The 27019-nt window shown below is 46.8% G+C and overlaps 1 protein-coding gene across 5 annotated transcripts in view; it reads right to left on the bottom strand.

Annotated features, from left to right (window-relative positions):
* SFXN5 (sideroflexin 5) overlaps nt 1-27019 on the bottom strand; it is a 97849-nt gene that overhangs the window by 38935 nt on the left and 31895 nt on the right. For 4 of the 5 annotated variants that reach the window (XM_065060185.1, XM_065060184.1, XM_065060188.1 and 1 more), the window contains exons 4-9: nt 22039-22065; nt 20955-21009; nt 18671-18696; nt 14594-14647; nt 11446-11502; nt 10521-10586 (exon numbers count right to left, since the gene is read on the bottom strand). In XM_065060185.1, the coding sequence (XP_064916257.1) occupies nt 10521-10586; nt 11446-11502; nt 14594-14647; nt 18671-18696; nt 20955-21009; nt 22039-22065 (285 nt within the window). The remainder of the gene's footprint in view (nt 1-10520; nt 10587-11445; nt 11503-14593; nt 14648-18670; nt 18697-20954; nt 21010-22038; nt 22066-27019) is intronic. The other variant, XM_065060187.1, reaches the window with a different exon arrangement.

Here is a 27019-nt window from a genome sequence, read left to right on the forward strand (position 1 = left end):
TGCACCCGCAGTGCATCTCGTCTCTTTGGAGGCTGAGAGGACGGTGCTGAGAAGCAGAGCGCTGGTTCTCAACCCACCGGGGAGCATTTCCTGAGCCCCACGAAGGTCCCACCAGGACCCCCGGCAGGAACTGTCCCTCCTCTCCTCAGCTACCGCAACTCCAGAGCTGAGCCCAAGCGAGCCACGGCGGTTCCTCTTAGTCTAGGCAAGAACGAGGGTTTCATCTTAATCTTCTTCCCCGTCAAAAATAACTGAATGATGTATTTCTTTTCACATTTCCCAAGTATTTGCAAAATCTGAACGCTTCCAGAAACTAAAATGAATGGTTTTAAGACTAACGGTAAGACAGCCTTAAGCCTGGCTTTGCTGGTACTGCCCCATGGGTTTGGGTATTTACAGCCTGGATAAAGTTCATTTGAGTACATGATAAATTCTGTTGGGTTTGCAGCCTCTGCCCGTAGGTTTGACGGAAGGATTTGACTGTGAAGTGGAAGAGCAGCAGCTTTTGAAACAGAAAAGATGAGCCCGGGAGAGACACCGCTGTGAGGCCAGTGGTAATAAAAGCATTTTACTTTCAGATTCAATTTGATGCTGTAACTGAACTCGCTCCTCCACTTACAGCAACCACCCTGCTGTGAATATGAAATTAAATGTTGCTGTAGATTTAAATCCAATCTCCCAAATTCCCAACATGAGGACTAGATTTCGGCAACTAATGAGGCTTTGTTTTTTTACAGTTTGGAAATTGCTTCAGCCAATCTGTGAACTCTTTCCCGCAGGTCATGATGTGGGATGAGGGTAAACAAGCTGAGGAGAGCATCCGACAACGAGCAGGGACTCCTCACCCTCAGCAAAAGGGCCATCGCGAAGGAGAACTTAATGAGTTTAATCCCCAGGGGCTGCCCAAAGAACACTGACTATGGAGGCAAATCCATCCCTAAGAAAACAAGCACAGGAATAGTGTCATTATTCTCATCCCCCTGCCTACAGCCTGAGTCAGATCTGGGCTGCACAACACTGGCGCTGCACAAACACGTCACCGAGAGTCGGGCGGGATTCATCACACCCAACGTGCTGCCTCCAGATGGGCTCCCATTGCAGCCCAGTGCGGAGAAATGAGCCTGTTTAAGGGGTTTTGTTCTCTTCCCAAGACAGACATTTGTGGGCGCTCATGTGAAACACCCCCAAGGGTGCCTATTCATCCCTGCTGACTATCAAAGAAGTCTGGGGATGCAGCTCAGATGAAGACGTCTGCGCTGGTGACATCTCCACTCAAGCAAGACAAGTGCTCCTCCATGCAACCAGCAGCTCTGGGCATGGATTTGCTATACTGGTTTCAGTGCAGAACTTACTGGTTTGGGATCAGAGGACAAATCAAGGGACAAATCCAGCTTTTCCATATTGCCTGTTTTCTATGATTTCTTTCTTCAGAGCACTTTCTTATAATAGAATCATAGAATCATTTTGTTTGGAAAAGACCCTCAAGATCATCCCGTCCAACCATTCCTCCACCCGTGGCACTGCCCCACGTCCTGAGAACCTCATGTCCGTCTGTCCAACCCTCCAGGGATGGTGACTCCAGCACTGCCCTGGGCAGCCTGTTCCAATGCCCCACAGCCCTTTGGGGAAGAAATTGTTCCCCAGATCCAACCTCAATCTCCCTGGTGCAACTTGAGGCTGTTTCTTCTCGTCTTTGATCTGGTTGACAACGTCCCAACCAGCTGGGCATGGGGGACACATGACACCACAACTGCTCCTGTCCCGCAACACGAAACCAGGTCCAACCTCACCCGGGGCTCTGCAATGCCTCGGGCAGCACTCTGCCCTTCCTCCCTTCCTCTTCTTCAAGTGCCGAGAATTCCTGCTATTTATTTTGCTACCGGTTTTTGTTTTCAGCATCAACAACGTTATCTCAGCAGAAGGACGGAGTGTGCGGTGTTGCCGGACTTGAAGCTGCACCATCAGACACTGTCACAGAGCGACTCTGTAATAATAAACCAAGATTTCTGTTTCCTTTTCCAACCTCATGCCACTAAGACATGAATTTGAAAAGCACAGGATTTTTTGAAAAAAACCCTGCTTTATTATTTATTTCCTTTATGACAATGAACATTTTTGAAGCCTGAGAGATGGCTTGTGAATGCCTGAAGTTGGCAACGACCAATGTTTGATAAAGTCTAAACCTACACCTCCTAAACCAGTTCTAGAGCGGTAAATACATCAGCAGCTCAATAAGTTATTTGACTTCATTTTAAGAGGGAATATTTAATAAAATAAAGGAATATTAAGAGTCCAGCAAGCAAGGTGGACATCATTTGGTAGATGATGCCACCTAAATGTCACTGAGCAGCTCTCTAGACTTCATTAATTGCGTTGGTGGGATCTCCACTGATGTAAGGGATTCGGCTTTCCCAGGTTCCAGAAGCACTGGGGCAACCTGGACCACCTGCAGGCGGCTGCTCCAAGTGACCCAAAAAGTCAACTTGTATGGAGCGACTGGCTCCAAAGCAGCTTCTCCTTCAGCCCTCGGATCACCAGATTCCTGAATTAGAGCACTAATTGGATCTGATGAGTAACATGCAGCCGAACTGAAGAAAAGAGCATTAGGAAAAGGAAGGAAAAAAATCATTCATTAAGGCTGAGAGGTGAAGGTGGAGGCAGAGAGATGGAAAACTGGGCTGTTTCCCAACTGGAGCTTTACCAAGTCAAGGAGAACAGAATGGAGGAGTGTAAGGGATGGGAAAACACTAACAATCCAAGTGGAGAAGGCAGAGGAGAGGAGTAAGAATAAGGAAAGGAGGAACCTTGAGTCCTACCCAAGACGACGGCAGAAGGGATGACCCCAGGAGCCCCACAGCTGGATGCTTCAATGGAGGAAAATGGTGCAGTCTTGAGAAAATGCAAAATTGCAGGAGAGGTATAGAATCATAGAACAATTTGCGTTTGAAGGGACCTTCCCAGCTCCCCCAGTGCCCCCCCTGCCATGACAGGGACATCTTCAGCAGCTCAGGTTGCTCAGAGCCCCGTCCAGCCTGGCCTGGGATGTCTCCAGGGATGGTTCATCTACCACCTCTCTGCCCAACCTGGGCCAGGCTCTCACCACCCTCAGGGCCAACAATTTCTTCCTCATGTCCAGCCTGAATCTTCCTCCTTTAGTTTAAAACCATCACCCCTTGTCCAATCACAACAGGCCCTGCTCAAAATTCTGTCCCCATCATTCTTATGGGCCTTTTTTAAGCACGGAAAGGCTGCACTAAGGTCTCCCCGGAGCTTCTCTTCTCCAGCTGAACACCCCAACTCTCTCAGCCTGTCCTCCCAGCAGAGCTGTTCCAGCCTCGGGTCATTTCTGTGGCTCCTCTGGCCCCTCTCCAGCAGGTCCATGTGTGTCCTGTGCTGAGGACCCAGAGCTGGACCCAGGGGATCTCACCCGATGGGCAGAATCCTCTCCGTCCACCACCCACTCCCCAGGCGCCGCTTCCTTTAAAATCTCTAAGCCCCCAACACAACTTTATCATCAGCTTTTCCAATCTACCATGATTTTCGTCCTGCTACCAGCTCCCCATAACGTTTCACCTCCATGGCAGCGCCCGCCCTGCTCCATCCCCCCCATCCCTCCTCCTGCTCTGCACCGATCTTCTCCAGCTTCTCAGTGTCCCTTGATGTCCCCAGGCGGTGGCGAGCCCCGCGGGCAGTGGGTGGCCTCCCGCGCCATCTCACGAGCTGATTTACGGGCATCACACCAAATTCACAGGCTGTCAATGCAGCCGCTCCGCACGGCTCACAGACAATTATCGGGAAGAAAGAGCTGGGATTAGAAAAATCCACAGGGGCACTTCCACCTAGAGAGGAGAGTGAGAAATGGTGTGTGTGCGAGTTAAGTGTGCGATGGGAGCGCGGAAGGAGGAACAACCCGAGGTTGGTGGCACCGATGGTGTGGGAAGGAACCGGTCGCTGCCCTCGAGGGCTGCACCAAGGATGCTCTCCCTGCATCACAGTCGAGACTTAAACCTTGGTCCAACAAGCTCCTGTCCTTCCTAACACGGGGAAAAAAATATATCAATATCCTGTTTTTTTATCACTCATTAATTTTATAAGTGTAATGAGCCAGCACAACTCTAATTCATCTAATTAAAGTTCTTAGATTCTCCTCCTAACTTTGGTTTGACACCCTCAAGCATCACTCGGCTCTTTTTTTTAAAGGACAAAGCTGTAGATGTAACTTTTTATTATTCTCACTCCCCAGCGCGAGAAGATGTTTAAAGCTGCGTATCAGAGCACACGTGTCCCTTGTAAAGGGTATCAGGGACAGTTCGCTGAGCGGTGGGAGTCAGGCCTTGCCAAAGCCACCGTGACACAACCATTACAACGTTAATATTATTTTGCAGCGATAACCTCAGGCTTGAACAATCGTCACCTCTCAGCTCCCTTCGGAGAAGAAAAATAAGAATGTCTTGGGTTGTAAGGGAAGTTTTCAAGACAAAGTGCATTTTGATCTTGCAAACTGCTACCCACTTGTTTAAAGATATCATTTTTGCAATGTCCATGTGTCCAGAAGCAGCCTCTCCTTTAATCCCATCTCTCAGACCCACACTGAGCTTTGCTGATTAGACTCCCACACAACTTCTTTTTATTCCTGATACAGCTAAACATAAAATTTAGGTGTTATAATTTTCGTGTAACCTCTGTGCTCGACCAGTTCTGACTGCGGACGAGATTTCTGCACCAATTATAATCTATGAACCCCGTGGGAATACAACCAAAAATCTCAAAGACAAATTACAGTGTTTTGAGAATTCAGCAGCTCTGCAGAAACCCAACAGTAACTACAGGAGTCCCCAAAAAGCTGTATTTTCTTGGAAAGAACATCACCAAGGCTTCTGCACAGGAACAAGCTGCCCCAAGACGACTTCAGAAGAAACGTGCATTGGAGAGGGGAGATTCCCCACGGTGAGAGCAGCAATTTGAATCCCGGAGCATCAGGTTTGAGTTTCTGCTCTGAAGAGCTTCCTGCATCGGTCCAATACCAAGTCACGTTGCTTCTGTTTTGATTTCCCAACCGTGCAACAGGGCCCAGAGTGGAGCCCAACCTGCCAGGGGCACCCCAAGGATCTGCAGGGATCCCACAGAGCGTGGTGGAGGCTCCTGCAGCACCTGCGCTGCTCCACAGCGAGAGCTCTGCCTGTCGCTCCTCCCAAGAGATTCAGTTGCATTTAACTTCAGCAGATTGTTATAGAATCACAGAATAGTTTGGGTTGAAGGGCCCTTCCCAGCTCCCCAGTGCCCCCCCTGCCATGAGCAGGGACATCTTCAGCAGCTCAGGTTGCTCAGAGCCCCGTCCAGCCTGGCCTGGGATGTCTCCAGGGATGGTTCATCCACCACCTCTCTGGCCAACCTGGGCCAAGCTCTCACCACCCTCAGCATAAACAATTTCTTCCTCATGTCCAGCCTGAATCTTCCTCCTTTAGTTTAAAACCATCACCCCTTGTCCTGTCATAACAGGCCCTGTCAAAAGTCTGTCCCCATCTTTCTTATCAGTCCCTTTCAAGCACTGAAAGGCCACAATAAGGTCTCCCCGGAGCTTCTCTTCTCCAGCTGAACACCCCAACTCTCTCAGCCTGTCCTCCCAGCAGAGCTGTTCCAGCCTCGGGTCATTCCTGTGGCTCCTCTGGCCCCTCTCCAGCAGCTCCATGTGTGTCCTGTGCTGAGGTTGTTGCTGGTTTCTCCTTCAAACTCCTGCTGTGCGCTGGTGGAGACACAAGCCCTCGGTGGACAGGTCGGCAGGAGCAGCTGGAGGGCCAAACCTCCACCTTGGCTCAGCTGGTTGCAACCACAGACTCACCTAACCCATCTTTCTCTTCACCCCAAGCCACGACGTTCCCGCATGCTCCATTTCTGCACGGCCACCGGGAGGACAAGAGGGGTGAGAAGCAGCCAAATGGACCCAACATCTTCCCCCAAAAAATCTGCTGCAGCAGTTTGCTGCAAAAAAACCCGTTGAACCCATAAACAACAGTGTCAGGGGCACTAAAACTGATCTGTACAAAGCCCCAGACTAGCAGGAATGGGGTTTTTTTCCCTTGCTTTTTTGCAATGAAAAAAAGTATCAAACCAGATCAGGTCATTAACAACTGTCTTGTTTGTCTCCAGTTTTAGCCTCGTTTGTTTTTATACATATTCAAGTTTAACTCCGTGTACTTTCACACTTTGTGAAAGCACCAGGTGCGCACCACACGCTAAGCCAGAGCCTCACTAAACCACATTGGAACTGGTTCCAAACCTCCGCTGGCTCATCCGGAGTCGGGATTTAGGGTCAGGAGGCAAGGAGGCACTTTTAAAATGAGAAGAGCCGGATCTGCCTGTGAAAAGACACTTTAAACACCCTCTTGTATCCCAGCGGCCACTCCCAGGTGAGTCATTAATGGCATTAATTAATGTCCTGATTTTTTACCAGTTTTTAACTAGTAAGGTAAGTCAAAAGGAAAGGTTCAAATCCTGAACGGGTACATTTTAAGTGTATAAATCACTCCAAAACACCCAGCCTGGCTGGCAGCCATGCTTACATGACATTGCATCTCTCTCCTTTTTACACAAAAGAAGACAAAACACCTACTTTTGTCAGAATTTAGCTCAGGTTGCTAAGTGAGAGCAACGTATTTATTTGCCTCTGTACTGACAAGGCCATCAATCCCAAAGTTGCACTTAATAAAAACCTCATTAGAAGTTACAAACTCCGGTATATTTGAAAGGGGAAGGAAGGAAACTTCATTAACTGGGGCGAACCCCACTGTCCCCCCACTTCAGAGGCGCTTGGTCTCACACATGGTTTTGCTCCCCCTTTCATGGGGGGAGAATCAACTCCCATGACAAGGGGAAGCTCAGTGCCATCGTCCCTACACCGTCCCTGGTTAAGTTACACACACCTCTATATGTATTATAGTATTTATATATTATATATATTAATAAAACACGCTCCGACTGCCTGCCAGGCTTGCTGCGGGCTAATTAGAGCCCGTCCTGCCAAGAGGAGAGGATGATGCCAACAGCACCGATGGACGCGGCACCTCCAGAGGACACAGAGTGGACAACAGATGGACGAGGAGCTAAAGACCTGGGCACCAAGCCGAGAGACAAGATGCTGCTTATGGGGAGACATCAGAAACGCGGCCAAATGATAGTGGCAGAAGAGAGAAACCCGTTGGAGAGTCTACAGACAGTCTCCAGTATCATCGAACCAGAACATCGTGGTTGGAAGAGACCTCAAGACCACTGAGCCCAACCATGTTGCAAGGAGCAAGATTTGGAGCTGGTCTTGGCAGAACGCGAAGCTGCGACAGTGGAAATTAAAATCCTGATTGTATAAAGCTCTGATACAAAGGACCAACAGCAACAACCCCTTTGAGATGCTTCGAGGAGAATGTGGGGACAAACCCAACAACTCATGGGGACAAACCAGAGAGCGGCTGCTCACAGCCCTTGTCTGGATCTCATTTAATTTGCAGGTGCTTAATTGCAGCCACAAAAATCACTCCTGCCCTCAAACTGAAGTCTATAGTAAAAGACCAGAGTACCAAAGAGAAGCAAAAAGGATCAGCAAATTGAGTTTGCACCCGAAACTAAGAAACCTGCTTATAAAATACGTATAAAACAGTTATTAACAATCGCATTGGGTATGATTACATTTTTTAACCTTTTAAAAGCGTGACAGAATTAGCAGAGAGCAAGAGTCTGTTTGTGCATCTGCTGGAAAGGGTTTCCCCATGATTACAAGCCCTCCGATCAGTAAAGCTCTTGGCACTAGAATATTCAAGGGAAAAATAAGATAAAAATTAAAATACGCTTGGTCTTTCTCAAGTCTTTTTACTACTCTTTGCCTTTGTTTGCCTTGCTTAGGAAAACCAGCTGGCATTAATTGCACTTCACACACCACCATCATGAACAGCAGCCAGACAGCAGAAAACAAGGTCTAAGCACAGGAATCCACTCAATCATTTAGGATAAAATATTAAGAAATCAGTGCTCAGCGTTGGGAAAAGCAGTAAAATGAGAGCGATCGAAAGAAAAGGCAGGAAGGAGGCTGGTGTGTGCAGAACATGATAAAAATAAACGACAACCACAGAAGGAGAAGCAGAAATCCAGGTTACTTAGCGGTAATCAGGCTCCTCTAAACATATTGTCCGTCGCAAGCGAAGCTCGGAGCCGTCGCACGCTCGTGCGGAGGAAAAGCCGGTGCACAAGGGTCACGTAAGGAGTTAGAGATGGAAGAAATCCCTTCTCTCGGCCTTTTCACCTCTTTTCTCACACTCAGCCTGAAAAATTAACCCTTGTGAAGCCTTTGCCAGCCTTACTTCAAGTGATGGATTCACCCGAGCACTGCATGGGAGATGAGGGAAAATTGGGGACGTGGCAAGGATTTCCTTGCCTGAAGCTGTGAATTGGGTTGGGCTGGGGGCAGGTGGGGGAAAAAAAAGGAAAATTGGGGAAAAAATATTGAAAGAATGAAAAATATATTTAAAAAAATACCGATTTCCCAAAAAAACTCATCCTGAAGGGCTGCAGATGGATGTGAGAGAGAAGCGCTGCCTCTCTCCGACAGCGATTCCTCTCTCTCTTGAATGTGAAAAGAATCAGGTTGTTTGCAAAGATTTGCTAAGGCTTCCCGTTTAATTGCAAGAAGCGCAAAGCCAAAATCTGCTCTTCTTGCACACGGGGGAAAGCAATTTGTTTGTCCCTCTCGTCAGATAATGACACAGAGGGTGAAGCTGATGGGAAGCTCAATCACAAGTCAACTGGCCTGTGGCTTCCCGAGCCCTCTCCCTGCGTCGTTTGCCAACTACAAACATGGAAGGGGCTCGTTTTAATTAATACGGGGTCTCTGCAGAGCACCGGGGGCAGCGGCACTTGTTTTCAGGTCATCTGGTCCTAATGGGCTCACACTGGGAGATGATTTGTCGCTAACTGACAGCAGAGATGAGTTATCGAGGGCTGAGGCCTTACAACCCAAGGTAACGAACCTCAGGGCTATCGCTATATTATTTGCAATCATGATTAAAAAAGTAATAATAAATGTTCGGGGAGATGCTGGTTATTAAATCAGATATTTACAATATAAAAAGCACTCCCTGCTCCGTGGGGTTTTCTCAAGGCTGCTCTGCATTGGGAATCGAGCTGCAATAAGAAGGGCTGGGAATTATCAGCACACAAGCGATTCTGCGGTGACACACACATCGGTAACGTTCCCACCGCCTCGTCTACGCAAGGACATCGGTGCACGGTAATTATGTCTCCTTTTCACACACCACAAGCACCACAGCACGTTCCGCTTCAGAAGCAGATCCCCAACATCAGGAAGGAGAAAGTGTCCACAGAATCACAGAACTGTTTTGGTTGGAAAAGACCTTTAGGATCATTGAGTCCAACCATTAACTTAACACTGCCAAGGCCACCACTGACACAGGTCCCTGAGAACCTCATGTCCGTCTGTCCAGCCCTCCAGAGCTGGTGACTCCAGCACTGCCCTGGGCAGCCTGTTCCAATGCCCCACAGTCCTTTGGGGGAGAAATTGTTCCCACATCCAACCTCAACCTCCCCTGGCGCAACTTGAGGCCGTTTCCTCTGCTCCTGGCGCTTGTTCCTGGGGAGCAGAGCCCGACCCCCCTGGCTCCAAGCTCCTTTCAGGCAGTTCAGAGATCAGAAGGTCTCCCCTCAGCTCCTGTTCTCCAGCTGAACCCCCCAGGTCCCTCAGCCGCTCCATCACACTTGTGCTCCAGCCCCTCACCAGCTCCGTTCCCTTCTCTCCACTCGCTCCAGCGCCTCAAGGCCTTTCTTGGCCTGAGGGGCCCAAAACCGAACACAGGATTCGAGTTTGGCCTCCCCAGTGCTGGTACCAGCCAGGATGCTTTTGGCCTTTTTGGCCACCCAGGCACACGCTGGCTCATGTTCAGCCACTGTCAACCAACACCCCCAGGTCCTTTTCCTCCAGGCAGCTTTCCAGATGCTCTTCCCCAAACCTGCAGCATTTCACGGGGTTGTTGTGACCCCAGATCTACAGCTGGTGACAGAGGTGCAGAAAACAGTTATCCACAAGACATAAAAAGCAGAGGACAGGATAACTGCCTGGTTGATGGCCTGAAGGGCTTTTTCTCTTGACAGAGGCAGAGGAAGGAGGTTCCTGGAACCCTCCCCAAACGCCATTTGCCTGGCTGTATTTTAAATGCCGCCACATTGAGGCAAGGTCACCGCCCTGGTCCTGCTGGCCACGCTGCTGCTGATCCAATATAATTCAATATATCTAAGAACTAGTGCTGATGCAGATCAGCAGGAGCAATCTGCTGGAAATTTTGGGCATGCACGGACAGAGACACCTCATGGTTAAAATATTTTCTGGTTCTGTAGACTGAATTCTGTCAATTAAAAGAGAAACATGCTTGGCAATTCAAACAAACATCTCAAAAGCTCTGCAGTACTACTGCAAGGGAGCAGTTACTTAGCAGGGAAATAGAGAGATATAAAGCGTTACCCACTGCTATTGAGACAGCACTTATGACAGCTCCCAAGTAGCCCTGGATGAACTTGGACGTCGGAGAAGGCTTTGGAAAGAGAAACAAAACATATTTTTAATAAACAAACTTCTGGTTATTAAAATGCAACCAAGGGGCTTTTTTGTTTGGTTGGTTTGTTTTCGTTTTATTTGTTTTAAACCAGAGACAGGTTTAATTTTGTCATATTGTTCTGTGACACATGGTCTGTCATCTAGCAGCGGCAAAAGCAAGAAAAATTGTAGCCTCATGAGCAAGGTTAAAGGGAATGGAAGATTAATTGGCATCAGAAAATTATAATAATAGTAGCTCAAAGGAAGTAGTATGTGAATGAAATCGAGCAAATGGTACAAAATTGGTGGTTTTATACACTAGTGATATACCCCAAACTCTCCACATTAAATATTTGCCTTTGAAATGTTATCTTGATGAGCTGGATGGTTTCCAACTCCCCATCTTGAGCTTCCCACATCCCGACATGGGATGACCGGAGGCTGAGGCAATGGGGGAGCAGGAACAGCGCCAGCACCTCCACCACCACTGCTGGTGGCACATCTGAAGTCCTCAGGAGAAGGCAACGTGACCATGGGGCTGCCTTCTGCTGTCCAAAACCCCAGACACAACTTTGCTTGGTGCTCGTTATTAAACCATTTCAGACCAGTTAGAACTACACACTGGCTCAGCTCAAAGGCACTGAGCGTTACCCACGTCCCTCGAGCCATTTTGACATCCTCCTGCCATTCATGGCTGAGGTTTAAAATGGAAGTGCACACAGGAGAATGGCCAATGTGTAAATCCATCACAGTGCCGACTCCGGAATTTCTATTAACAGCGAAGAGACCAGACTTATATTTTCGTGTCAAAACAGACCTAACGTGCTGCAAGCACCGCATATGTTGGGTCTCCTCACCTTTGTCGCGTTGCGGTTTGCATAGTTGACGCAGGCATTGTGGCTCTGATTCAACCACTGAGGAGGAAACAAGAAGAGACAGGCTTAAACATAACTTCACAAAAATAACATTTAAAAAAAAAATCTATAAACATGAGAACACCACAAGAAAATTCATCCCCCTTTGGATGGGCCTGCAACTTGTCACCTCTTTCCAAAGGTTCCTGCATGTCCTGCATCAAGCTGGACAGGGCTCTGAGCAACCTGAGCTGGGTGAAGATGTCCCTGATCTAGATGATCTTCTGAGGTCCCTTCCAATCCCTAACATTCTGTGATTCTGTGATTTAATGTCCCTCAAAGTGATGGACAGAGATCCCAAGGCACCTGGAGGACAACTACTTCCCCGTACACTTGACATCCAACTCTTCCCCTGGCCCAACCCACCTCCACACGACACCTCGGCGCTATTGGTTTTTATTTTCATCAGCACCAAATCCATACAGCTGTTAAGATGTAGCAGTTAAGTCCAGCAGCCACCTCGTCAGTCATTAATTAAGCTCCATGGCTTTTAAATAGGAGATCACAGGAGGCTTCAGCTGAGGAACAAGAGATGCACAGTTGGACCATCATATGGATAGAGACACCACTAAACTGGTGTTTCTTTTGGAGCAGGATTTGCCACCAAAGTAGAAAGGTGGCAGCTGGGGATGGGTAGCACTGAACTCCTGAAGGGTTTTCCCCACAGCAAGTGCTGGCAATGTGAAGAAAAATGATCGTTTTCATCCCCAAAACGCCGTGTTCCCAGTTCAGAGTGTGTCAGAAGTGGAATCCTCTCCAGCTGTGGCCAGGACTAAGATGGAGGAGGAAAGAAGTGAGGCTGAGGAAAACAAGGCACTAAAACATGGGGATCAGCCCAGTCATTGCCAAGTTCACAGCCCAAGAGCAGCTTCTTCCTGCTGACCAGCTCTCTAGCCTGGAACTTTGGACCTAGGAAACCTTGTTTGTTTTCTTTAAATAAAAATTTACCAAAAAAATTACAAAGTCAGCTTGCCAATATGTGCTGGAAATCTGCCGCAGTTTTCCAAATGTGGGGATTATTTTTGGTCTTTCATTTTTGTTTTGGTTTGGTTTTTGTTAACCCCACGGCTCATCTCTACATCAGCAGCTCCACAGGCCCAGGTTAGACCCAACCTGAGACACGTACACTTTGGGCATCAGCAACAACTGCTTCACCGTACAGTCCTGTTCCTATAGAACCCAGTGTCTGTTACTGCAGTAAGATGTATCGTCCCTAAATCCTGCACTGTTTACCTGGACAAATCTCATTTTCAGAGCGGTGTAGACATACCGCTCAGATTTTGTCCTTAATCTAGAGTTTAAGCCATCTCTAGGTTGAAGACACCCCCACTACGCATTTCTTGACTCCGTCATCTTCTCAGGTGGCTGCTTGACACCCTCTTAGGTTTTTTGGGCGACACGTCTCTAGGTTGTTACTCCTCCCACTTGCATTTTTCAGAGAGGTGACCCATGTGCCCATCACGGTGAAGAGTTTGAGAACCGCTCGTCAAGCGGCAGTGGCCCAGGTGGGCTTCGATTGCTGGACTTGCCTGCTACAACCTCCCTCTTGAGTGGGCTCATTTGGGTTCTGCATTTGAAGCATCCTTTCTAGGTTTAAGAGGATTATTCCACCCTTTTAAAGCTGAAAGGTTCTCCCAGCTACTCCGTGATGGTGGGAACAGGAGCCCCTCATGGAAGCCATCAACAAGAAACCCACCACAAGCCCACCATCCAGACTGGCTTGTTCCTCACTTGTGCGAGAATCTCTTCTTCAAAAGCCAACTCTTCCCATCACAGATGAGGCAGGTGAGGCAAGTTGCCTTCGAAAATATAGAATCATAGAATCATTTTGGTTGGAAAAGACCTTCAAGATGATCGAATCAAACTGTTAACCCAACACTGCCAAGTCCACCTCTGAGCCATGTCCCTAAGAACCTCATCTACATGGAACATATAATCTGTTCATCCCAGGTTTGAAGACCGTGTTCTTCAAAGCACAGCAGTCAGGAGAAAATACTTGGAAATATAACAAATGTAAAAAGGATAACTTGGTAACTAGTAAATAATACAAAATCACAGGTGTCTCCAGCCATTATCCCACTCCCAGCAGGTAAACACAGCCACAACTCACAGCTAAATCCACCAGACCACAAGTTACTGGCACGTACTGATATCATCTCACTTCTGCAGTCTTTCCAACATACCAGGCAGATCCATTCTGCTTCGATATTTCTTAACAGCATAATTCTCTATCATCACTTACACTGTAGACAATAAAAAGACATTCACAACTAAAAATAAGTCTGAAAGTAACTTGGTTTTGCATTCCAGTTAGTGCTGAAATTATACTGAAGCGGGGTGTTTACTATGGATCAAGCTCATTCACGTGCACACTTCCTCCCCTTGCTCTAAATTCTCAAAATTTAATGGGAAATAACACCAACACCTCTCTACACACACTTTTTTTTTACCCCAAGCCCCTATAATGCATTGAATGCAGAGCTCCTTGCACAGCTGTTCCAAAAATCCATGGGCATGGGGCCTTTGGTCCCACATCTCATGTCACCTCAAAGTCTGTAAACCTGGCTGATGTGCATAACCTCACCTGCTAATATATATTTAATCTGATGTCTGGCTTTATCAATGAATATGGAAAATGGGATAACATTGGAACAGGCTGCCCAGGTGGAGTCACCATCCCTGGAGGGTTGAAGAGACAGAGATGAGGTTCTCAGGACATGGGGCAGTGCCAGGGCTGGGTTATGGTTGGACTCAATCATCATGAGGGTCTTTTCCAACCAAAATGATCCTACGATTCTATGTTTTACACCTGTACCAAATGGGTTCAAAAAGCTGATTTTGAGATCTCAGGCTATTTTGCATCTCCCTTGCAATGGCATAGCCAGGCACTGGAAAGTAGACCCAATAATTTGCTTATAGCCTCTTTCAGACCTACCAAACCTTTCCCTAATTATATCCAGCCACATCATCTCCCCATTAACTGAAGCATCGCCAGCGCAGAAACGTCATGTGCGTCCATTTGTCCTCCGGACAAAAGCCAACTGCTGCTTTCCTTCCCATCCCACTCTCCACCCGTTCAGATGAGGGTTACCTGCCAAAACACAGTGGACGCCAGCGTCTGGTTAGGCAGGAGAAGACCAACAACCTGCAACAGAAGAGATTTCTCTTGTTAGTAAACGCATGGTTGGTTTGCTCTCAGTGCTCTTCTAGGCATGCAAACAGCAAGCTTCTTTCTAATGACTTGAATAAATGGTCTTCACTTACGGCTTTATTTCATTATTGGCCTATTGTCTCCCAGTTTTCCAGTGGTGAAATGGGTAACATAGCTTCCCATGAAAGCTTTGCATCTTTAATTATTGCTTGTAGTCCACCCAAAAAAGAGTCTGGCAGCAGATACTGCCCAGAGAATACTTCATTAAAATGCAATCAATCATTTACTCCAGGTATTTCTGGAGGATAACACAAACATTGCACGACTACAAGAGTTTAAAGTTGTTACAATTGGCAAGGAAGGGGGTTTTTCTTATTTTCCTTTGGCACGTTCACTGTTTCAAGCACAAGAAAGAACTCCGTATTGGAACATCTGAAGACAGGAGTGCCACCTGGAAGCACATGTGCTCCTGTTTGGGAGCTGGAATTTTGTTTTAAGAGAATTGTTGATGTGTCATCCTCTGAGCTGCGAAAACTCCTGCTTGGGTTACGAGCTCAGGCTGATGATCGTTGTCTCCCAGAGGCTGACGGGTGCTTGTCCCGGCACATCTGGCCAGATGCCGCGTGAATGTGAGATGTCACAGGCTTTGCAAGGTCACCCATTCAGCACCCGTATGTTGCCTACTTGGGATCCTTTGAACATCTCAGGGTGGTTAAATAGTGGCCTAGGTTGGGCAGAGAGGTGGTGGATGAACCATCCCTGGAGACATCCCAGGCCAGGCTGGACGGGGCTCTGAGCAACCTGAGCTGGTGAAGATGTCCCTGCTCATGGCAGGGGGGACACTGGAGAGCTGGGAAGGTCCCTCCAACCCAACCTATTCCCTGATTTGATGGTTCTATGATGTCTTAATATACCCCATAGGCACAGGCTCCGTAATTTTTTAAAGAACCCATCCCTTACACAGATCCAGCACCACCAGACTTGTCCCCACCTTGTTTTTCTATCAGTCTTTCCTCTTAGAGCATAAGAAGTTGAAGAAAAGGAAAGGGATGCAATGGGACTCCCAACAACAAACCCAACAAACACGGATAGGGAGATGAGTTCTTGGGTAAGAAACCAGCAAGATGAGATGCTTCCTAACATCATTGACATTTTCTCCCCTCCTGTGCCTTCAGTATCTGATAGTTTCTGAAGAAGATGGTCCTGTTGTTGCTAAATCACACTCGCATCTTTGTTAAGAGTACAAAGACCAAACAACTTCACATCTGCAGCAGCATCAGTTGAGGAGGAGGCAACTTCCACGCTTAAGGACAGAAGAGAGAAATCACAACAAACAAAAGGGTAATAGGGTTGGGAGGCCTGATTTCATTTACGTCTTCTTCCCTTTCTCCTCCTCCTCCTCCAGCTTTTCCTCCCACAGCCTTTCGCAAAGTTCTCCAGCGACTTTGTGCGCTGGCCGAGCGCCAATCCCTGCAAGTCCCACTAATTTACCGCTTCCATTCAATAAGCGGAGCTTGTCATTAATTAATCCATTGCCGGTCTTAGCCAAACGAATTCCAACAGGCAATGAACCTCCTCACCCCAGGCCCGACTTAAACCCTTAAACCACGGGGCTAATGAGGCTCTGGAGGAGAGGGAAGACTCCGGGCAGCCACTTTACATTGTCAGCTGAAGCTGAGCGCCCAATAAAAAACAACACACAGAAAAAGTTAAAGAGGGAAAATAAATAAATAAAAAAGAGCACCCAAAATCTGTATGACTGAAAGAGGCACGTTTAAATGCAAACTCTCCATATGTGCAAGAGTCTGTCAAGAAATGTACAGTTTCACTTTTAATTACTGTCAGGGGAAAAAATAACTAAGAAGGAAAACAAAATTTAAAAAAAAAAGAAGAAGCTTTTAAAGACTAGAAAAGCACCAGCTACAAAATTTAATTGCTGATGGGGTACGAATGGCCCTTCATGGCCGCAAAACCAGGACTAAAGCTGGGACACGTGTGGGCTCTGAGCAGCCTCGGGGTGTCTTTGCGTGACAAGTTCTCCTCTTGCAAGCCCCAAATTCTGCCTTGTGTCATCTCCAACCCCATATTAATACCTGGGTCTTCTCCATGCACTTAGAAACCTCAACAAGAACCCTCATTTTTAAATGGTTGGGAAAAATAAGGTGCTTAAGCTGTGGGTGGCAGCTGGGAATGGCAGCACGGCTTCTGCTCCCTCCTCTCTGCCCAGGTTTTGGGCTGAATTTCCTAAATGTAGGTAAATCTTACTCCTTGGAGCTTTTAATCCTTGGGATAAAACATAAATCCAGGGTAAAAGGTTCCAGCCCAGCAGCCGCCCTGCACATCTCACCCCTACAGTAAAGAGAGAACGTCAGCGGCTGGAGTTGCCGAAATATGGGTGTGCAAACGCAAACCCCACAATTAAATATCGTCCGTCCCGTCCCTTGTTCCACCACCTCAACCAATTCTGGGGTCAAACCATAAACAGAGGCTAACCCTGGGTAAAAGTATCCAGATTTGGTTGTGTCCGGCCAAAAAAGGAACTACAGTTTTCAGCAAGACCTTCATCTTTTTCACAAGGAGCTGAATTACTTTGCATTAGCTACAGGGGAACAAAAAACCCCATATATATATATATATATAGGCAACATCATGTATTGACTGATAGACATTAAACCCGTTAACACATAATACGGCCATGTTTCTGACAGGATCTACAGAAGGTGTTTAATTAAGCGGGACAATTAGCGCGGATTTGAGGGCCGGCCTGCTATGTTGAGCCAGGCCCGGGCCCACTCGGGCCCATCGCGCCTCAAGAGGAAACCCCATCCCCCTCTGCGAAACGCAAGCCTCAAAACTGTTTTTATGCTGGAGCAGGCTGCCAATTTTGTCACTAAATTTCACAGATCGATTGGCATAAATGTTACATTTTAATTTTAACATTTGAAACGTTTGGGTTTTTTTTTTTTTTTAAATGACAAGAGGTTCCAGTTTATCCTTTGCAGCTAGTGAAATGGGGCTCATCTGACAGCTCTCGGCTCCTCTGACAGCTCTGGATTTGGGCCGATTTCATTGTCAACTTGATCGTTAACTCGTTTTTGTTTAACCTTTTCTTTTAAAATGCCCCACAGAAAGTCACCACCAAACCTTTACGCGTGACAACAAATAGTAAGAGCCACAATAACTTCTGGTTTTAGGTGTTAGCAACCCCGCTCTTGCTCCCTTTGGGGAAAAATCGTCGCCTTTGAGCAAGACCTTGTGCCACGGTCCACTGGGTTTAGGAAAACTAAATGTAGCAGATTTTGCACCTTCAACCATTTTAATACAAGTGAGTAATAGGCTGAGCCAAGGACTAGTGGCTCGGGGGACCATCTACCTTCTAGCACCAACTTTGGGCCATCTTGGGGAACATTCTGTGCCTCAGTTTCCCCATTCACAAAACGAGGTTAATTAATTGTTGCCGAAGATGAGCTGAGGTTCCAGTGAAGCAGAATTATCTCCCTCCCGCTTTTCGCTATCGAAAGCACACAAACACTTATAAATTTCGCAATAGCAAGTACAAACTAAAACCACCCTTAGCAATAACCCCACGGAAAGCGCTCATTGCTTTAATTAATCGAGACGAGAGCGCATGACACCAGCTTGTCACATTCAGGAAACAACTTAGAAAACATGCAAATGCAAAGAAAAAAGTGTCCAAGGATGAATTCTGGAGAGTTGCAGAAGTTGCATTTTGCAGGCAATGAGCTCATCTCGGTCTTCCCTTTCCAGAAGGGAAAGATAAAGCTGAAGATGTTGCAGGGGGCTGGGTGAACGATGTTAAATAGATGTTAAATAGATGCTGAAAAGATAAATAACCTTAAGCACAACACCCACGGGGCAGGTTTGACATGATGAAGCCCTTGCTAACGTGCGATGGGAAAGGTGGGACCCCCCTGTGAACGTGTCATGAGGAGATAAGGGGGAATTTGATTTCTTGGCACTTGCAAACAAAGCAGGGAAGGGACATCAAATACTTACGATGGGTGTTCCAAACGGAATGTAACCTATTAAAAAATAAAAGAGATGCAGGCATTTTAATACACAGCTTTGGGATGGAAAAAAATCACATCTAAGACATGTACATGTTTAGGGCAGAAGCCACAGCTGGTGTGAGGGGCTGCATTCACTTTCAGCAGCTCTGGACCACCACGGGGACATCTGTGGACCTACACCTGATGCACCAAATGTCAATCAGAGCAACCTCCTGACTTTTGCTCAGTATCTCCCTGCCATCCTCTATTTGCTTTTCTTGGGTTGTGGTCTAAGATTTTCCCTAAAACTTTTAACACCAAGACTCTAAAGTGGTGGAGTCACCATCCCTGGAGGGCTGAACAGATGCAGACATGAGGTTCTCAGGGACATGGGGTAGTGCCAGGGGTGGGGTAATGCTTGGACTTGATGAGCTTAAAGGTCTTTTCCAACGAAAATGATTCTATGATTGATTCTAAAGTTTACTCCAGTAAAGCCAGTCTGTGCCAGTACGTGGTGTTAGAACTTCAGAGGGCATCATGTTGTGGAGCTGGACTGGACCTCCAGCAAAAACCCAGATCAGCACAAGAGAAGGGAGTTGAGAGGAGGGAACGGAGCTGGTGAGGGGCTGGAGCACAAGTGTGATGGAGCGGCTGAGGGACCTGGGGGGTTCAGCTGGAGAACAGGAGCTGAGGGGAGACCTTCTGATCTCTGAACTGCCTGAAAGGAGCTTGGAGCCAGGGGGGTCGGGCTCTGCTCCCCAGGAACAAGCGCCAGGAGCAGAGGAAACGGCCTCAAGTTGCACCAGGGGAGGTTGAGGTTGGATGTGGGGAACAATTTCTTCCCCAAAGGGCTGTGGGGCATTGGAACAGGCTGCCCAGGGCAGTGCTGGAGTCACCAGCCCTGGAGGGTTGGACAGACGGACATGAGGTTCTCAGGACATGGGGCAGGGACAGGGGTGGGGGAGCGGTTGGATTTGATGACCTTGAGCGTCTCTCCCAACCAAAACAATTCTATGATTCTATGAATACTTCTCGGATGCCAGCTCAGAGCAGGAGCCGCTCGGTCCGTCCACGAGGAGCTGGATCTGGTGGTGGTGACGGAGCTGACCCAGTGTCTCGCTGCCATGGAACGGGGGAGCTCCTGTCCCCCTTCCCCAGCTCAGACACACAATCTGTTCCCTCCCTCCTGCCAGTTCTGTTGCTCATCAGACCCTTCCACAACCTCCCTGGAGAAAACTCTCCAGCTCTTCATGCCCCTTGTTGGGCCTGGTCCCACCAGGATGAAGATGCTCATCAAGCCACCTAAGAAGCTGCAGAGCCCAGGCCAGTTCAGGAGCAGAAGGATGCCACCAGCACTGGGACCTCCCTCTTTCACCATCTGCTTTATCAACCTCTCCTCTAGTGATTTTACACCAGAAGAGCTCATTTATTTCTAGGTCATTAGAAAAAAGAATAAGGTATAAGCCAAAGAAAGCATATTTGCATTTTGGAGGAGAAAGGGACTATTTGAATCACAGATGTAAGTTAAAGGTCTCTATATTAGAGATAAGCCTTTACCCCAAATCTTGCTGAGAGCCACAGAAATCAAATGCTTCACATTTTCCCCCTGCTAAGTCTGCCAATTTTTGTGCTAATTATAATTCATCTCTGTGGTTTCCACTAGAAGGTCTCAGAGCATTTTACCAATATTACTGAATTAAGCATCGTGCATCTAATTTACAGTCGGAAAGGGGAAAAGACCCGAGAGAAAGAAAATTAAATACATATACATATATATACGTAAGAAGGGAGCGAAGGAATGGGTCCTGGCTTTTCACCCTCAACATCATCCTTCTTCAAAGAACTGGGGAACCAACCCTGTCATTTTTCCACTGTGCTTAGTATTCAGGTGAAGATATTCCCCTCCAAAAACAGGGGAAAGGTCTTATTTATTTAAATAGGTCTTTTGGGAAAGGCCTAAGGCTGCATTTGCCTCCTCAAGAGAGCTGCTGGTCAACCCCCAGCAGAGTTGTGCCCATTATAATGACAGATATACCTCAAAAATGCCCGAAAAGACGTTTGCTTGAGTTCACATTAAAATATCTGAAGGAACGGGAAATATTAAGCACTAGAACATAGGCATTTAGGATCCTAATTCTCCTCATTTGCAAAGAGATTTTGGCATTTGAATGACTTTGTGATCTTGGTCTAAATGTTTACAAGATACAGTTGAAACACATGACACACACACACACAGAAATTGTACAGATTCACAGTAAAATCAATGCTTGTCCCATGGGGACAAACTGTACCTGACATTCGGAAAGGCATGAAGATGGTCTCGTTTGTGTCGGGGTGGATGATGGCCTGAAAAACAGTCAAAGAGACACCGTGACGGCACAACAACCACAGGCAAAATGCAGCAAAAGCTCTAAAAATACATTTTATAGCAGAGAATATGGGGGAATTCAGGCATCTCGGCACCCGCTTCGATTTTGCAGCTTGACCAAAGGCAACTATTTGATCCCCGAAACCCCTCTCCTTAAATAATATAGCATAAGTTAATAATTTCGAAGTAAATAATTTCACCTGAAATATAGAAAGCGGCATTTCCTTGGTACAACAATGTCCCCAAAGGCCACCCGCTGCTGCACCTCAACCCTGGGGGGAAATGTAGATTTAAGGGGGAAAAAGAAGACTTGTTTTCCATCCCTGCCTCTTTTCAGCATCTCCATCAAGGTGCAGATTAATGTCCCAGCCGCCACCCTGCCCTATGAACCAAGTCATAGGGCACGTCAGGCTTGAAATGATGCTTCAAGATCTGGCTGAATTGGGATAAAAAAGGTGCAGGGATAAAACATCACCCGAATAAAACCCCCTCACGTGCCACTGGATTTGCTGGGGAATTCAACGTATACATGTATCCGCAGCTTCTCGGCTAACACCAGTGGTTGCGGACGGCCCAACCTCCATCAAAATCCTACATTTATTTTATGAATAAACCACCAACAAAGCTCACTTGGCCCATTTTTACCCATTTTTTACAATGGAGGTTGATGGGGTATTAACTGGCTGGGGCTGAAAGATCCAACCCCAAGTCACGAGCCTTCCCGAAGAACTGCCAAAGTGTTTTCAAAAGACTGGAGACAAGAAATCTCTGGAGTCGACAGGGAGGAGAACATGAAGCCATCAAAATATATAAATACAAAACACAAAGAAAGAAAGAAATCAGAGTTTTTGGTGGCAACGGCGTTCCCTGCATTTACATTTCTGTGGCAAGACAGAACAGCGACAGGCAAAGGCAATAATGGAGAGGACGGCATCGCTTAGCGAAAAGGGAGAAAAAAGCAGCAATAGTTGAAAACAATAATGAAATATAAAAGAAAAGAGGATTACCTGCTTTATTTTCTGAGCTCCCCACAGCTAGAAAAAAATAAGAGAATATTGCATTTAAAAAAAATGAGCAGTGTGGTTTATACTGAACCTCAAATATTCATCTTTTAGCTGCTGTAGTAACCGAATGCAAGGGATTGATTTAAAACAGGCTCATTTGCTGCATTTGAATGTGTTTAAAGATCCTTTGCACACCCCGAGCTCCTTCCGATCTGCGTGGCCAGTAAGGCCAGCGAGGCAGAGAAAATATTCTGGTTTATATTAAGCGGTAAGAAAGAAGAACAAGAGCCAGACCTGACGCTCTGCTATATAAGCTTTAAAACCGAGAATTATCTCGGTAACTCTTCCGCACACGGATCTCGAGGTAAATTTAGCGCAGCCGCCCCTCGGAGGAGCTTCTTGTGGAAATCGAGGGGTTTGGGGGCACAAAGATGGAGCAAACCCCGCAGGGAAACCCCAGCAGCATCCCCATAAAACCTGCGTGCAGAACAAACCATCGCCGCTTTTCACTTATCACGAGGGAAACGCTCTGAAAAACGCCGGTGAAGAGGAAAAACCTCATTTAAAACCCTGACGAGTGCCTATTTTTATTTACTGCCCGTAATTCGGCTCAAATCGGGTGCAGAGAGTGGAGATGGATGGGCACCGAGGACCAAACGTCACACGTGAGGCGCAGGTGGAGTCAAAGAGAAGATGCTCAACATCAAGAGATGCTCTGGCAGCTACAGGAACCCACAGTTTGACCCCTGCTTAGTAAAGCCAAAGCCGTGAATTACACCCAAACGCAAATTATAATATACAATCTAAAATAACATATAATAATTTATACCCTAAAAAAACCCCAACCAAAACATTTTGATGTACCTAATCCTAGAGAAGGATGAAAAAACAGGATTCCTGTAAAATATCCCAACAGATCAATTGCTTTTCCTATTAAGAACTCAAGTCTGGCTTCAACTTCCAGGCACCGGTTTGTGTCACCTCTGTGTGACAATTTCCAGCGCCGCCTATTTTTGCGCTTCACGCAGGTACCCGGTGCTGCTAAATCACCCTTTAACCTCTGCTTCAAGCATAGAAATAAATATATATAAAATAAATCCGAGCCAGGAGACTGGCTGTTTCATTGGCACGGAGCGTTTGCCAATCTTTTAACCACCCTCGTGGCTCTTTTATATCTTTCCAATTTGTCAACATCCTCTTGGATGGAGGACGCCAGAAACCAGACAAATTATTCCAACAAGAGCTGTGCCGGTGCCAACCCAAGGGTACGATAACCTGATGAGTTCTGCTCTTGCTGTCGATAAACCCCGAGATGGTGAGAAGATCTTTTTGCTTGGAGAGCTTAGGATTATCCACGGCAACACCAACCTGAGTGCCGTGCAAATATTCTGTGACCCGAGCATCCGCGCTTCAGGTTTTCTCATTATTATGGTATAAATTAAGCCCCGTTCTGCGATTCTTCTTCACCTGAGGTTTAGCGCCTTCCCCAAATATAAATGCATTAAAATACTGTTGGAATAAGGTAATTATTCTATTACAAACAGCATATATTGACCCACTGATACCAGCTATTTGGATTTCACTCCAAATTCAGCTCTCACTCCAGAACTGAAGCTCCACGGTGAACTCCACTGCATGAGACAAATTACTGGAATATCTAAATATCACGGGTTGATGCTCAAACACACTCGGCTCTTTCCTGAAGAAAAACCTCCCTAAAAATCAAGATTCCTCATTTTACAGATGAAAAACAGAAGCTGAGGGACCCAGCAGCTCAAGAACTTCCATGGGGTGAAGGTCCCAAAGGGTCCCAGTAACCCCACGGCTGCCCAGGTCTCGTGTATCTTACATATAAAACAAACCCATTGGATTTTCCTCTCCAACTGCAAGCAAAAAGGAAGAGGGATGGTTTCTGAGCCAGCACTATGGCTTTTTTGGTCAAATTATCTAATTTCATTAATTGATCCCAATATTTATGCATCTTCCCGCTGCAGTGCAAATATTGTTAGAACACGCGATTTCATTACTTCTCGGAAAGAGACTTTACAAGATGCACCTGATGAGTCACCTCAAGATTCTGCCAGCTCATTTTCACTTCTTATTTTTTCCCTCCTCTAATTCATTTTCTGTCTGCGGCGTTTTCCAGTGGCTCCGGTTCTCTGCCGCGTCGTGCCAGCCGGGGGGCTCGTTTCGCACAGCACAGCTCTATTTCTGCCGGGATTTCATTCACGCCCTCTCCGGCCACCCCCCAGGAACAGCCGGATTTTGATCTCATTTACACGAGCGTGAATCCAAAGCGTCTTCAGAGGAGCACGTGGAATGACTCCAGATTCGTGCTCAAGTTGTGTTTGATTTAGGTCCATGGTCTCTAAATATAGTTACTCGATACTGGGTGGGTCTCCTGGAACAGATGATCTTCATAGAATCATAGACTCATTTTGGTTGGAAAAGACCCTCAAGATCATGGAGTCCAACCATAACCCACCCCTGGCACTGCCCATGTCCTGAGAACCTCATCTCCATCCGTTCAACCCTCCAGGGAAGAAATTGTTAATAATATCTAATCTCACACATTTAATCCTTTGCAGCAGCTTTGCTGTATATTATTGCCTCAAAGCTCCATAATAGGGGGTTTGCCACCATTTAAATTTGGGTGCAAGAACCAAACCTGCTCATAAATGGGTTTACATCAAAGAAGCTTGAAGGACAAGAGGGCAGCAGGGTTGGAGAAATGTTCACATAGAATCATTTTGCTTGGAAAAGACCCTTAAGGTCATCAAGTCCAACCATAACCTAACTCGAGCACTAAACCATACCCCTAAGAACCTCATCTATACATCTTTTAAACATCTCCAGGGATGGTGACTCCACCACTTCCACCTTCCATATCCACGTATATATATATATATATCCATATCCACTCTCCACCCAGTAACCTAAGCATGCAAGGACGGACAAGTTTCTCCAGCCTGTGACCATCGCAACCTTCTACCAGGAGAGACCACAGAAATGTCCTTCATGGCCATGGAGGAATGGACTCCAGGACCATTCACAGGTGCTCCCAGCACCAGCATTTCAGGACACTGGACTCATGGATGAGATTTTATAGAATTGCTTTGGTTGGAAAAGACCTTCAGGATCATCAAGTCCTTACACTAACACCGCCAAGTCCACTGCTAAAGCTCAGAACCTCATCTCCATCCATCCAGCCCTCCAGGGATGGTGACTCCAGCACTGCCCTGGGCAGCCTGTTCCAATGCCCCACAGCCCTTTGGGGAAGAAATTGTTCCCACATCCAACCTCAACCTCCCCTGGCGCAACTTGAGGCCGTTTCCTCTGCTCCTGGCGCTTGTTCCTGGGGAGCAGAGCCCGACCCCCCTGGCTCCAAGCTCCTTTCAGGCAGTTCACTCACAACAGTTTGTAAAATTCTCCTGGTCGAAGAGGAAAACCTCAGAGGAATGAGTACTTTTAGTTAATTTATTTAATTTGTCCAGCCAAGCAAAGACAGAGCTCCATCTCCAAATCTGCTCATGCCCTTCCTGCTCCATCAGGGAGGTTCCCACCTTTCCATGAGACCCCATCTGCACCCACGAAATCTTGATTTTAATAAGGTAGCAGCCTGGAGTTTGCGCCCCAGCGGCAATTTCCAGTAGCATCACACTCTGGGAGTCGCAATGTTTATTAAAGCAAAGCTCAGATTATCTGTCCCACACTGAATTCCAAATACTGGGGGTCAGGAGCAGAACGTGAGATGCAGCAAAGCTCGTTCCGAGGAAGAAGTGACGCAAATTTACATTGCCATTGGAGACAGAACAATTCTGAGCATACACTACCTGAAAACCAAGGCTGGCAAGGAGATTTAAGCATTACCCGTCGCTCCAAAGCAAACTTGAACTTCTAGCATGTCAAATTTCCAAGACATCTTCATTTGAGGAACCTGCTCCAGTGGAAGGTGTCCCTGCCCACGGCAGCAGTTGGACTGGATGATCTTTAAGGTCCCTTCCAACCCAAACCACCCTATGATTCTATGTGCGTGGCCATTTGGAGGGAAACCCTCCAAATCCAGACGTGCTTTCCAATAATCCCAGTTGTTTAAATGACACAAAGTCAGAGGGAAATATATATATATATATATATATATATAAAACCTTGCTCAAAAAGCATAACTTTTTGTGCTTGGAAAATTCGCTGCGTGACACTTGAGCCCAGCAACAGGGATCTGGCATCGCATCGGTGTCAAGTGATAGCGGTGACTCTGAACAAGGTTTAATTTCATTTTAGATCCCTTAACCGGGAGTCAAATGGCCAGAGAAAGACACCGGAGGTTGGATTCATCCCCTCTAACGCGTTTACAACATAATAAATACCTCCTGCAGCAAATTGTCTGGATTTCTTTTATAGCAGTGGGCAGCAAATGGGGAATTTAACTCACGGAATATTCCCAACCCACACTCCAGCTGTGTTTGCTTCTCTCCATCAACGTTAAGATGGGACCTACATGATTAGTTCTGGCTCAAATTGGGTTTGGCTCAAGATGTCAAAATATTCCAAAGCATCAAGTACCTGCAGGTCATTCCAACCTCAACTCAGCTTGCAAAAATATGGCTTCTTTGGATTCCAGTGGGAATTTGATGAGAGTTGAAGATTTTATGTCAGGACATTCAGGAATCCCAGATTTAAGCACTACGCCTGTTCCAAACAGATCTTCCACAGACGGAGCTGAGCAGATCTGGTCCTTCCCCAGGGCCACCAGCTGGAACCAGAAGAGCTCAGCAGCTCCCGCACACCTTGTCAGCAGGTTTGGCTCATATTAATCTTCATTATAAGGTTAAGCAGACTAGAAAACCTGCACAATCCCTTTTGTCAGGACATCTCCATTTGAAATCGCTCCTCACAGTCCAAGGGAGAAGGTAGAGTCTCCAGCAATGCAGCTGGAGAAGAATGTCCATCCATGGCCTCACCACTGAAGAACCACTTGCTGAAA

This window comes from Columba livia, chromosome 4 (genome assembly GCF_036013475.1).
Source record: "Columba livia isolate bColLiv1 breed racing homer chromosome 4, bColLiv1.pat.W.v2, whole genome shotgun sequence".
Classification (NCBI taxonomy): Eukaryota; Metazoa; Chordata; class Aves; order Columbiformes; family Columbidae; genus Columba; species Columba livia.